Below are 14130 nucleotides of genomic sequence, written 5' to 3'. Positions count from 1 at the left end.
GTTGAGTCTCTCCTCTTATTCTAGTTATTTAGGATGGACAATAGGAGCTGGAAAAAGCCGTACTATTGTATTGATTCAATATTTTGACTAAAGCGTTGGCTAGATTGATTCAGTATATAGAGATACATACAGTATATGATTCACTGATTTCAGCTATATCAAACTGATGTTGTTTTTGAAATGCCCTTCAAAACCGTGGAAAAACAAATGTTAAAATGTTGAAGTTGTTAAAGAGGCTTTAATAAAAATATTAAAGCCTCTTTAACAACTTCAACATTTTAACATTTGTTTTTCCACCGTTTTGAAGGGCATTTCAAAAACAATTAGCTATTAGCAAAGGATCACACTACTACTTGAATTTGAAAGGGGTCACTCATAGTGATCACAGTTCCCTCAGTCTTTGAGCTTATTGGTTTTTGGTATTTGACCCACAACCTGACTTCCACCACTCTCTTAGCGTTGTTTTTGGCCACAGCAGCTGCTGTTCTTAGCAAAAAAGCTCAAAAACCCTATATACACTTCCTGCCCAGCACCAAAAGAGAACTAGCAGCTAGCTAGCGAACATAGTGAAGCATTTAGCTGTTCAGGGGATGGTGGAGACCAAAAACAAAGTGAATATTAGGGCTGTCCCCGACTAAGGATTTATATATTTGAAACAGAATTGTCTATAGTCGACTGATAGTCGAATAATATGTTTGTTATTATATGTTTATCAAGAGCACCAATGTCCCTTACCTTAAGGGGTAGTGTTACAATTTTGCATATGTTCACGTACTTGAAAAATATTTATTCAAAGCTTCTTTCTTTTCACATTTTTATTTACAGCATTATATGTTAACATTTATATCATAATAGGCTGTAGCTATATTAACTTATTGGGAGAAAACCGGTAGTGATGCTCCCCCATAATGCCAAAATGGTATGATCCTACTTTCATGACGGACCTGCGATGAGTCTAAATTGAGATTGGCAGTTAAATCGGGTTCCGCTGATCGAAGCATCGAATCTTCCACTATTCATAGTTTTCATGTGACATCACACTCCAATAAAAACGCCTCCTTGGAGGGCAAAAAGACGTTAATTTCCGTTGCCTGCCAACCAATATGCAAGTGATAGCCTAACATTACACTGTTACTTTGACTTTGTTAGTTTTTGCGTTGCCAAATGCTGGATGGTTGTTGAGCTTTCAGATTTACTAATCAAGGAGACAAGCCTGGGCTGTGTTAGGTGAGGGATTCCCCATAAGGTAAACATAAACATACCGCAGTCGAGCAGCAGCAGGGACCTGGCGGTTTTTAACAGCAGAAATGCGGCAGCAGATGCTGTAACGTTATATGGATCAGATAGGCCCAACACTTGCAGTTTGTGTTCACATCTTTCTTTTTCTTACGTTAAAAGGTGATACAAATAAAATTTGACTGCTTTTGCGGCGTCTCTACGGGAGAGTCTAGGTGTGAGCCGCTATGTTGGTCCGTTGTTTTGCCCTCCAGGTCACCGTGCATGTCACGTGACGGAAACTATGAATTGGGGGTCAGTCCTAGTGAATATGGGACTTAGATCCACCAGGTTTTCAGAAACACATTCCAAATGAATGATAATACTGCTCTGTAACAGCTGGATGTGTAAATAAGCAACTGTCCGCTGGGATGTTCAGGGCTTGCTTCTGTTGCCCGCAATTGACAAAAGAAAAAGTGCAAAGAAGCAATAGCATAATTTGCCCATAAATTATATTGTGCAATTTTGAATTACTGACAACACATAAATATTTTGGGTGGCTCTTCATCTGGCTATCAGAGGGCCCACTGTAAACCTAAACCTTATAGTTTACGACAGAATGAGTAAATACCTCAGTGTTTTGAATTTTTGCTGTATAAATGGGTGAGATTGTGCTTTTAGATCTAAATGTAAGCCAACAAACTAATTAATATTAAATGCCACCAAAGACAAATCCAAACTTTAAAATAACACTATTATAGACAAAGTCACTGAAATAATGAGCTCACTAGAACCCATGTAAACATGATCCATGAAAGCCTTTTGGTTTAAGTCTTCTTGCTCAGCAGCACTGTGTGCAGTCTTTCCGCAGGCCTGTTTGATCAACAGGTGTCAAATTATCACCGTGGTTCCCATGACTCCGTCAGTGTGCAACGGCAGATTTGGTGGACTGAGTGGGTGCTTCAGAATAATATTGCCTCCCTTCTCTGTGCACTGCCGACGTGCTCTCTCTCTCTCTCTGTCCCCTCCCCTTCCACAATGACTCATTGTGTTTCCTTCACATTTAGCGCCAGACAGCCCTGTCTGTCTCTCACTAAAGGCATGAAACAATATTTTGAAACAGACGCACTTCCCTTGCATGCCTTCATTACTCTCTCAAAAAGGCCATCATTTTTTTTGTGTAAACTGTTGGACCAGGCAGTTTACAACAGTCTCTCCCTTCGTTGTTCCAAGAGGCTGTTCCGGTCAGAAGGGTGAGAAAGGGGTGTTCTACTTTATTGCTGCCAACTTAAATTAGTAATTAAAGTTTGCACGTTGCCATTTTCCCATGCAGGTCATTATTTGATGAAAGTGCAGGTTTAAAACAAGTTTTATTTTCTACAAACTTGCTTTCTGGCACTGCATGTTTCGATGTCTTTGTCATTTTGGATGGAGATCCTATCAGTCCTCATTTTGTGGATGTTCGCATTCGTCTCAGGGCCCAACTCAGCTATGCATGCTTAGTCTTGGCTCTGGCAATTGTAACAGCTGGGGGCAGTCAGTAGGTATAAATCATGCAGTCGGTCAGCTCTCTGTGTATGTGTACTCCGCCCTGCTGCCCATGTAGCCCAGATTCAGTGAGAAGTGAAGAAAATGTGAGACTCGGGGTCATGACTCGGCCCAGGATTGGAAGCACTTCTGAGCCATTACTGTGATATTAACAAATCTCATTTGCTGTTGTTTTATTATGTCACTTCCTTTACAAACAACAGCTCATGCATGTCGTGGAAAAAACATTGAGATCCTTAATGTTAATGCTCATACAGGATTTCATTACAGATTGACTGTTTGTAGCTCTGCAATCATTGTGCTGTCTTGCAAAGGAAAGCAGCAGAGTTGAACTAATTTCAGAAGATGAAATAAAACATTTCCTCGTGTGCTGCAGCGAGTAGTTCCTCGCTGATGCATACAGTGTTTGTGGGGAACTGAAGCATTGCAAATCAATCAGGCAGTCTTTTGATTCAAAGGGAGCCAAATTGTGTTAAGTTAATTAAGTCTGATAGATGTGTTTGCTTTCATAGCTGATTAAGGTGCTCAGAAGAACCCCTGAGTTTATACTTCATCAAAATACTTCCGAAATCTATCAAGGGCTCTGTTTTTTACACCTTTACCCTCTATTTAATTAAGTTGGCCCTGATCATTTTAGCTGATGTTTGGAGTCTGGCCAAGAAAACATGGACAATACCGGGCTACATGTCATGAACACTTTGGTCTTCATCCTCTCATCCTGAGCAGCTCAGTTTAAAGGTCGAAATTTTAAACACGTGCTTGTAATGATTGTAAACTAGTAAAGACTGACCACAGCGAGATCTTTTGTTCCACAGAATAAAGAAGAACAACAACAACTTGACGGTTATGATCTGTAATTAATAATGGCCTCTTTTCAGCCTTTCCAGGATTACATGATAAGTGTGTTACAGTTCAATTGTCCATCAAAAGAAATAATGAATAGGTCCAGTCTGCAGTGAACTCATTTGGCACTTGAGTAATGAGGAGTGTTGATGAGGTATTCAGGCCTATTCTTCCTGAGCCAAATCTGGTGTCTGAGTCTCCACAGGGTTATTCTCAAAGCTTAACTGTTGGCCCTCAATTTGAGAGTCAAACAAACCTTACCCAAACATTTCTTAGGCTTGACTGCAGCAATGACTGCTCCAGATGTGAAAATGTATTGCGTTAAAATATACAGACACAAAACAAATATAGATATATATATAAACAAAGATCTGTCTTGCCTAAGACACAGACCGATAATGCCTTTCTCCACCATGTCTTTTGTTATTTTTGCATTTGGATAGAGTATCTCGCTCGCCTGCCAGATTCTGTTATATCACCGAGAGCATGGATGAAAATGTGTTTTCAGTTAATAACTCACCTCATCAGTTTTTCATGTGAAGAACAAAAGAGGCTACAAAGCTTAACTGAGACCTTTTTGTCTGTGTTTATTCTGTGTGGATGTTAATGTTAATGTGTGGAGTCCAATAAAAATAAAATGAGCGGATAAGCAAAAAGAACTGTGTGCTCATGACATTGAAACTTCTGGAATAACTTTACATATTTGTAGGAAATAAATCATAGGCATATGTGGATTGTGTAATTATCTTCAGTCTTGAAGTGATTTGTCACATTAGGAGACCATTTTCACTTATTTAGCATAGGTGTAAATAAACCAATGTTAGCAGGCCAGATAGCACAGATGTCCACTGGTATACAGTTAGAAATGGGAATTAGCTTGGAGCATAATCAAAGTAACATTACCCCCAAAAATTTTTTCGATTTTATATATCATGTTCAGTTAACTTGCCATGAGGAGTACTACTAACTGTGAAAACGGTTTTATAATGTCCTGTGTGGCTCTGAAGTTTGACAAATTATGATCATGTCATAGTGATCTCATCAGGGTTATCTCAGCTTGGGCTTAGAGACTATAATATGTGGTGTGGGGTTTGAATACGATGTGGGCATTTACCAGACAGGGAGGTTCCAAAAAAAGATGCAATCAAGTTGCATTGTGGGAAATGTAGGATCCAGTGTTTCTGGAACTTGAACAATATGATCTCGACCTCTGCTGCTTCAATTTTGATCATCCTTTTTTGTAATACTGTATGTCTCTTGTGAGTACCCCAACTTCATGGTACAATACCAAAAGTGCCCCTTAAACGGTATTTCATGATGATGTTGTGCTGTACTCAATCAAATCAAATTAAAATTGATTGTTTTGTTTTTTTGATTGAGTTTTTGTGGCTGTCTTCTTAGCCAATATTTGTTATCTAAATCTATATAAAGAAACTTTTTTCTCACAGTGTAAAGTGTAGACTGTGCTGACAGATTCAAACATGGCTCACTTTGATTACACAATGATCACCTGATCAGACTCACAGGGGAATCTGGAGTTGTTCATTGCTTTTGTTTTTACCCTTTTGACTTGTCTCCTGAAGCCAAATTCTTTTAGGATTGGAGAGAAAGGTAGTGGTGAGGGAGTATGACCAGGATTAATTTGATGCATTGAAAAAGGTGATATAATCGAGGATCTTGATTTGTCATATTTAACAAAATGATTGATTGGTTGATATTGCATTGAAAATGGTCAGTAATGTGTAAATCTAGCAGGGATAGCCAAGGCAGGTTTTAGTAGATTTATAATAGTTGGGACAAACACAAGTAGACAAAGGACACATGGAGGAACACGATCATACTATTCTTCACCATCTTGTCAACATTCGTAAACCAAAATAATTTTCCCCAAACTGTGGAAAACTAACGTGTATAACAACCTCTTGCACAATGATAATTTTTCTTCTTACATAAAAGAATTCCAGCATGAAAACACTGCACTTGCAACTGTAAATGCTTGACGTACTAATCATTATCACTTCAGAATTACTTTGTAACAGCATTCTGGTCGGGCAAAATAAATTCATGCCAGGACTTACTGGCGGAACAACAAACTAAACTATCACTGAAAGCAATAACAAATCCTCAAAAGGCCTTTACTTGAGTTGCACTGGAGCCTAGATGGAGCTGTGAAAGTATTGTGGACCTCTGAAGACATTGTTCTCTGAATTTTCATAAAATCCGTTCACATTGAGCATTAGACATTTATAGCAGCTGTGGTGTTTGATACTGTGGGATATCTTTGCAACACAGACAAGCTCTGCTGAGTGGAACTGAGCTCCAATGGACCGGAAAACAGTATTTCTGCCTCGTGTCAAATCTCTGCCACTTGGCACAGTCTCCTCATTACCATCAAATATACCGCTAAGGATGGAAAGACCCAAACCAGACCCTCCGACAGAACGGCAGGTGTTTAGCATAGATCAGGAAACTGTTTTCAATGTATGAATTACTTTACCGGCAGACACTCTTTACACATTTAAATGTTAAATTAAACCACACTGTCATATATGTAAACTGTATATGGTGTTGTAACTTTTAACTTCAAATGTTTGAGACTTGTGTGACTGTAACAACACATTGTTGACAGCCTACCATGTGTTTTTTTAGGCAGATTTTCAAATTGCATGACAGCAAAGTTACTGCTTTCAGTTGTGTTTGTGCCATTAAAGAATGTTTTTAATTCTGGTTTGTTATTTAGAAAAATTCAAAACAAATAATTTGGTAATTTGTTCTGAATGTGTACTTCATTTAGATTATGACTCAATGAGGCTTTGCAAATTTTTGAAAGAAAGAAATATTATATATCAAAATATGCAGAGAATAAAAAAAAAAAATGTGAAACACGTGATAGAATGAAAACGTACTAGATATAGTAACCGTCAGCTGGCTGTATACAGAAAGCACGGCGCTTACTGTTTGTAATATTATTTACCATTCAATACATACAGAAGCAGGGAAACATCCACACATGAATGTAATAATGTAGAATCCCATGAAATATCCTCAGAGTACCTATTGATTTATTCCTCCCAGGCTGAAAGTGCATTCCACATCTGCAAGCTGCTCTGAAGAAACATAATTGAAATCATATGAAGGACAAGACCATGAAATCAAAAAGGGCATGAACAACAGAAACAGAACATGAAATGAAACATGACAAAGCATCCATTCTGAGTTTGTAGTACTGTCACTTATGACATATCAATGTATGATGTTACAAGACATTATCATTTATGTATTACAGAATGTGGACTACAAATTATATTGAACTGCAGAGGTCTGGAGTCACAGACACCTACTGCTCCGCTAAATACTCTTGTTCCTGCCCAAAACAAATGATCACAGCTGGCTTCACTAAAGGATTACACTGAATTCTTACAATCCCATCTTTGTATCTGACCTATAAGACCAGGCACACTAGATTCAACAAACCAGAAGATATTACACAAAGTTACTATTCAACTATCAATTAGATCGATTTCCTACCACTCCGCAGTATAAATGCGCTCTGGCTGATTTTAAAGTGTTAAAACATGACATCAACTAGTACTATTCATTGGTTGAAAAAGTCCACTCGGTCAACAAATCGTGTACCTTCTCCATTCTGATCGACTAACTAGTAACTTCAAATTAATCAAATCACTGCTGTTTTAAAGTAACTCTCATAGCCATAAGTCTTGTTTTGTTTTGTACGTATAAGTAGTGAGGTAGCATCTATCCCAAGGCTCAGGACACACAGGATGGAAGCTTATAGCATGCTCCTTACTAATTATCACACCCTCTTGCCTAATATTGGAATTAAACACATGTTAATCATTAGTAACTGCAGGCTGGGCTTTCAATGATATGCTTGCAGAGACGGGCTTGACCAGAAGAAACACGGAAACCTCTTTTTGGACTGGAAAGATACAAATGTACACAGTTTTAATTGGCTCTGCCCACCAGAAGACCAAGTCAACTTTTTATTGTTTCAGCTGAAATCTAGTGGCAAACAGGTGATGCATACTATACATGCATGCTTGATTATTTCTGGTCATAGCAGTGGTGGCACGGCAGCTGCTCGAAACCATCAGACTGACTCATGGGAACAAACACAAACACAGTCATTTCAGTGAACACCACCCTGTCGCAACAGATCTTGCTACTTGATTCTGTTGAACTCTGTAGCTGTTTCCTAAAGCTCTGAAAGATAATATTTAAGGGACTGAAGCTACATATACTGCAACATACTGATCTATTGCCTGCTATATGTTGTTGCTACAGGTGGAGGTTTAGGCCCACTTTGTTTCTATCAGACTCGATGCCAGCTGCTTGTTCCATTGTTTTCTTGTGGACCATCTTGTACTTTGTCTTCATGTCCCTCAGCAGCGATAGAGCTTCCGTACATTCTTGCTTGTTAACACCCGTGCCGTGTATGGCGCTGCCTGTACAAAAAAACAAGTGTTACATGAAGAAAGGAAAAGGTCCTGAAAGGTGAAGTTAGCTGACATTGGCTGTATCAGAAATGTGCTTACTTAAGGGGACTTCTGTTATCGTTGTACTCTCTTTGATTTCCTTGATAATTTCATCAACCCTTTCAGCTGGCTGCTTTACTGGTTTCAAAGGTAGAAGTTCCTTAATCTGAGTACAGAAAAGTTGTTGTTTTTTTAAGTCATGACATGAAGGTGATAACATTCTTGTTCTTTACAGTTCTTGCTAGATTTATTAAAATTTGACTTTAATATTAAATGTGAAAGCAAATGAACCCTTTTCTCTCTCTCTCTGTATGGTGTCTGGATGCTATCAAGTTTTGGTTTTGAGCCTCTGTAAACGTTAAGAGTCTTCAGCTTGTGTTCCAGCATCCGAACAGCTGTTTGAATTCCTGTTGAAGGAAAAAAAAAACCTTTAATATCCCTCTTCACCATGGGGTGATTGTATAGTCAAAGCTTTTAAGGGGCTTTAGGAAAATGTGCAAAAACAAATAGCTGCAGGGGAAACCACCGTCCTCACCAAAGGGCTCCACCACATCAGGGTTTGGTTTTGCATCCATCAACATTTCATGGCATGTGAATCTTTCAGGAACGGCGCTGTCATTGTTCCTCTCTGCAGTTTCTTTCTTATCAGCTCCACGATCAAACTCATATTCGGGAACATCTGTCACCTGAACATGAGAGAACATTCAGTAAAGAGAGAAATTGTTTGAAACGTTGAGACTGATAAACCGCATAGGCACAAACGCAACATGTGTTTTTGAGAAGCAATTTATTTTTCCCAACAGAGAGGAGGAACATGTACATACCTGAGTAACAAAGAACTGCTCTGTGTTTTCATGGAGGGATTCTGATGTTCTCTCGACAGTCACCTCACTTTTCTCAGCCTGAGCAGGATGAGACGCATCCATCAACAATGGCTTCTTTGACGCCTTCAGGATTCTTTCTTCCATCTGCAATACAAAAATATCAAAAGTGTGACTGTTTTGCTTACATATAGTGAAATCTGGAGAGTCATGATCGGACAACAGCAATGCAGAACACATCCGACCTTCCATTTTGGATCAGTGGACACCTTCAGTGGGAGCTTCTTCACGGCTTCTTGTGTCTTCTTACGCTTTATTGTTATCCCCAGTCTCTCTTGGAGGTAATAGGTCAGTAAGGGAGGGTCTCCTGCGTTCAAACAAAGACATGAAGGCAGTTTCTGCACTGACAATTCAGAGCCAAGCTTTAAAAATGGCCTCTTATATCAGAAGAGAGACGCCTTACCACTTCTCCGTGTGGTCAGGGGGTTGGAGTGAATATCAACTTCTCGCAGCATAGGGAAAAGAGCTGCGGCCATCAGCGCTTCTTCCTCTGCAATCTGATGACAAAACACTGATGAGACATGTTAGGTCATTTTCCAAAAGGGGCCACGGTTGATTTATTTGTACGTTATTACAACACACCTTGTTGTCTGCTAAATTAAGGACCTGAAGCTCTGGTAGCGGCAAACTGGATCCTTTGCAGTACTCTTCCCAGATTTCCTCATGAAATATCTAGGGAGACCAATTAGGCCACACACAAGTTTAGTGCAGAGATTTAAAATATGAGCAGTAGAAACAGTGAAGACAAATATATCAGACATTGACTGCTGAATTAATTACCTGTGAGATTCTCTTGAAAGGTTCATCTGTGTTAGGATTTGGCTCTGTGTTTGCTGGATTGAGGGGATAAAAATGATTTAATATATTTTTTTTTTATGAGGATGCTGAGACAAGCAGGGTCGATTGTCAAGTTATCAACTGAGCATTTACCAAGTCCCTCTTCTTCAGCTTGCTCTTCAGAAGACATCTGCAAAGGTTTTGAACAGCCCGTCACTTGCAAAAATGGTATTTCAGAAACGCGGTTCCCCTGTAGGTTTAAATACTTCAGCCTGGGATTGAAAATGAAGAATGCTTAGTGAACGTTACCACAAATGCTGTTTTGCATTATGATAGAAGTCGGACTTAAGTAATACTTTGTTTTATGTAGCGAATTTTAAACCACTTCAAGACCTCTTAAGGTTTGTAAGACTGTTGAAGACTTCAGAGGACAGTTTGTTATCGTCAAGCATCAGAACTTCAAGAGCTTTAAATGCCATGTCTGCTTCTTCAGCCGGCCTAGACGAACAAAAGAAAAGAAGAACAGTACAATTCACCAGCACCATAAAATCCATACTGATAAACACCAAATGCATCTCATAATGAAGTTAAATTCAAAAAGTTACACAATGTGTGCACGCCATTTTCTGCTTGACTTTATCTACCTGGCTGTAAAGCAGGTGTGTTGAATGTGAGTGTAGTTGCTTTACAAGTATCAGGAGTGTGAATTTGGAACACGTGTGCACCCCCTCTTGGCCAATTTCAAAAGTGTTTTAAACGCACTTGGGATTGTGGTCTTTCTCTGTAATAAACTATCAACACAAATGGACTGATTATGTATACCAATAAGCGTGATTTATACATAATGTGCATGCCAAAGGATGACTGACAAACCTGGTTTGAGAGCTCACTGTAAAACTATAAAACATTTGCATGGTTATCGGTTAAAGAACTTGCTATTTGTTCTTACTCATGAACTGTAACCATAAAGGCGTGGTAATAATTTGCCAGAAAGATTCTCAATCAAAGATATTTTCTGCAGCAGTAATTGCAAGAAGCAGAGTGCAGGCAGCATCAGACTATAGTTACATGACTCATATCAAAGTTTTTTGTAATAACTTTTATATGGAAAGTAGGCTTTTTGCCACCGACTCACTGGCAAAACAGCTATTACACAAAGCAGTGCGGGACAGAACAGACCTGTCTGTGTGTGTGTTAAGTTGGGATAGAAAAGCAAGACTAAACCTTTGAAAGATCTGATTTAATATGTTATCTGCTTGTGTTTTAGCTGTTTTCCCCCCAGAACAAATGCACAAAATACTGTTAAAAGAGGATTAATTTGCTGTGTATATATAGAATAAAACTATATGCAAAGAAGAGCAAATGTACACGCTTTAATGCAGATCATCTGAGTTGACACAGCAAGCTGTCTGATCATAGGTGTGGTATTTTTAAAAATAGTTATAATATATACAAAAATACTCTGTGACAAACTCTGTACCTAGTCACTCTTAAATTGCTGCTTCATGGAAAATAAGGTACTAACAGCTGAGTGACATCGAGGTTGGAAGAACCCAGATTGGGAGGAAGATGACAAAGCTGATTTCCAGTCAGATGAAAGACTTTTAGACGTGGAAGCCGACCAATGGAAACGATGTCATCAGCTGACAAACTGTTGTAGGACAAATCCAAAACCTGTGAGGGTTTAAATTACTTATTTAGATAAACATAACCACAAAAGGAAGAGGAAATGGGAAAAGAAGAGGAGTTGCTGTTACAAGCCCATTAGCAGAGTGTGATTCGAAATATCATCGATGTTACACACCTGGTGATTCTCTAGATTAGCTGTTGCTCTGCCCTGCTATTGCATGAATGAACTTTACCCTCATCATCAACTTTGTTCATCATTGCACAGGTATAATATCTATTTTTTTAAAGGAATGATGTAGGCATCAGTCCACAACTTGAATTGGCAGTAGGTTGTTTCTTTTTCACCAGTTAATAGCAAAGCTCTTCCTTCATGAGAAAGTCAGATGGAAATAAAGGGCTTTCAGGTTCTTGTTAGGACTAAAATGTCATGTTAGTGGTATATTACTCCTGTGACATGTTAGTAATCCAAACAGACAATGTTAAAAATAGTAATAAATGTCAAAGACGGTCATCTTACCTGGAGATGAGGGAAGTCAGCAGCATGAAATGTCATGTTGCAAAGCCCGTTTAACGACAGATTGAGTTCTCTTAAAGACACAAAATTGCTGAAAGACCCTGAAGAAAAACAACATGCATTTACTGAATCGAATGCCCTTTTTTAGCAAGAGGTACACTGAAGGTAAATCTGCATGACATATACAAACAATCACCTAAAGAGAGGGAGTTAATAGATGCATCGATGTAAGCTACATTGCCAAACACCTTGAGATCCTCTGGCTTGACCTGTGCACAGTCAGGGGAAAAATCTTTCATCAGTTTTTACTCACAGACTACCAAATCATTTTAAAATGCAAAATGTGAAAAGTGATTCTTACAGAATTCAGTTTCTGCTCACTGACATCAACAGAGCAGAGCTCAGACGGCTCATCAACACAATGTAATTGGAGCTACAAGAGAACATTTTAAATTTTAATGGTTTGGGGTCACCGACAGGTGATAGACTGGTCTATCTTCTGTCACATAAGTAGATTTCAGTGCCTTACCAGAAAAGGTCCATCTAATGTGTAACCATGAGTAGTATCAGCCCCCCTGTTGTTCTCAGTCTCTTTTATTCTTCTATACACATTCCTGTATGTCTGATCCTCGGCCTTTCTGTAAGCCAAAAGCCAATGACCAGCACCTACAAGGAAATTAAATATCAAAATGACTTGTTGTCGACAGTCCAAAACCCAAAGCTATTCAATTTATAATGATGTAAAACAGAGTAAAGCACACATTCACAGAAGCTGGAACCAAAAATTATTTGGCATTTTTGCGTGATTAATGTCTGAAGCTATGAAATGATTATCAAAACAGTTGCTGATTAATTTTCTGTCAACAAGCTATTCACCGTTTCAACTCTACAGTATATGGTGCAAAAGAAAGTGTATTACTGTACAAACTGTCAGCAGAGTTAAGAATACATACCTCTTCTATATTAAATAAATAAAACAATGTGCCCATATATGTCCTAGTTACTAGATTGTATAATTTGCCTAGATAGAGGTCCTTCATCATTTATCTAAGAGTGCATGTTTCAATACTTAATGTGCAATATTCTCTGTTTCAGTACTCTGGTTTCCAGACACTGCAATTTTTAAGGATTTTTAATCCATTCCTCCTCAACACTATCATTCCCCATATCACTCATTATTATTAGTACTATTCATTCATTACTATTTATTAATACACTTCTGTCATATGCTGTAAAATACTGTACATTTTCCACACTCCTATTTATATTTTAGACTGTACCTATATTTTCTTTATATGTTCTACTTACCAACTCTCTATTATTATTTCTATTCCTTTAATGACTTGATGTGCAAAGTGAGGAACTGTAACATAAGAATTTCCCCTGGGGATCAATAAAGTATTTCTGATTCTGTTTATGATGAGATATGTAGTCCATGTTTTCTTGTAAGGCTCTAGCTGCCTGCAAAAGTCCCTCAGTGTGACTCAATGTAGATGCCTTTCCAACTTTTCCTTATTGCATCTCTGTGTGGATCTCCAGTTCCTCCACTCATGCTACTGAATGATAAAATGTCCCAGCTGGCTGTTCCTGCAGTTTCATAGCTTATTAATAGAGAGGCCTATTAAGTTACAACCAAATATACAAGCAAAACCTCATACCCCATTATAAAAAAGTTAGCATTAGCATTAGCCTTAACACAGACTAATATTCTTCCAGTAGAATAAACAACTGATCAATTGACAGAAAATCAATTGATGACAACTAATAGCTTATTACCAAACATTTACATTAATGAATAGCTTTGGGATCAAAATATTGATTAATTAAATAATCACCAGACTAATCGTTAAAAAATAGCCTGTAGGTGTTAACTGTAGCCCATTTCTATACTTAATAACACTGTAGTATAAGTGTAGTATAAGTTTCTTGAACAGGCTTATTTTATTTAACCCACCTTCTTTTCCTCGATGGAGTAATGTCCGGGCTGGGAAACATTTAGTGGGATAGGTCTGTCCATCATCAAATTTAACGCTGTATGATGCTGCGGTCATCTTGTTTGCTTATGTGATCCATTTATGGCGAAACAACTCTTTATTGCAGTATTGACTGCTGTTTTTACGAACAGAACTGGCAAAAGTACTTGTTACAATACAAGTATTTGATCTTGAGCCACACTGTAGTGCTCTGTGTCCTAGCAACAACATGTAAAACGAGCGCGCTGCGCCTC

General features: G+C 38.4%; 1 protein-coding gene across 2 annotated transcripts; it reads right to left on the bottom strand.

Annotated features, from left to right (window-relative positions):
* Window positions 1–7570: 7570 nt before the first annotated feature.
* xrra1 (X-ray radiation resistance associated 1) lies at window positions 7571–14101 on the bottom strand. Of its 2 annotated transcripts, XM_038709115.1 has the most exons (17): window positions 13858–14101; window positions 12433–12569; window positions 12265–12336; window positions 12100–12172; window positions 11907–12004; window positions 11286–11434; window positions 10154–10258; window positions 9914–10032; window positions 9764–9816; window positions 9566–9655; window positions 9387–9480; window positions 9169–9290; window positions 8927–9070; window positions 8638–8788; window positions 8394–8509; window positions 8163–8268; window positions 7571–8072 (listed from the first exon to the last, which is right to left on the bottom strand). In XM_038709115.1, exons 1-17 carry the CDS (start codon window positions 13952–13954, stop codon window positions 7906–7908), a joined length of 1893 nt encoding a protein of 630 aa, XP_038565043.1. In that variant the 5' UTR covers window positions 13955–14101; the 3' UTR covers window positions 7571–7905. The 2 variants fall into 2 exon arrangements, with proteins under 2 accessions (XP_038565043.1, XP_038565044.1); XM_038709116.1 differs by lacking the exon at window positions 12265–12336.
* Between the last annotated feature and the right edge of the window lie 29 nt (window positions 14102–14130).

The sequence above is a fragment of the Micropterus salmoides genome, unplaced genomic scaffold (assembly GCF_014851395.1).
Source record: "Micropterus salmoides isolate LMB-PRFRI ecotype aquatic unplaced genomic scaffold, ASM1485139v1 Ms_hic_scaffold_9, whole genome shotgun sequence".
NCBI lineage: Eukaryota > Metazoa > Chordata > Actinopteri > Centrarchiformes > Centrarchidae > Micropterus > Micropterus salmoides.
This window is presented reverse-complemented; position numbering and strand designations above follow the sequence as displayed.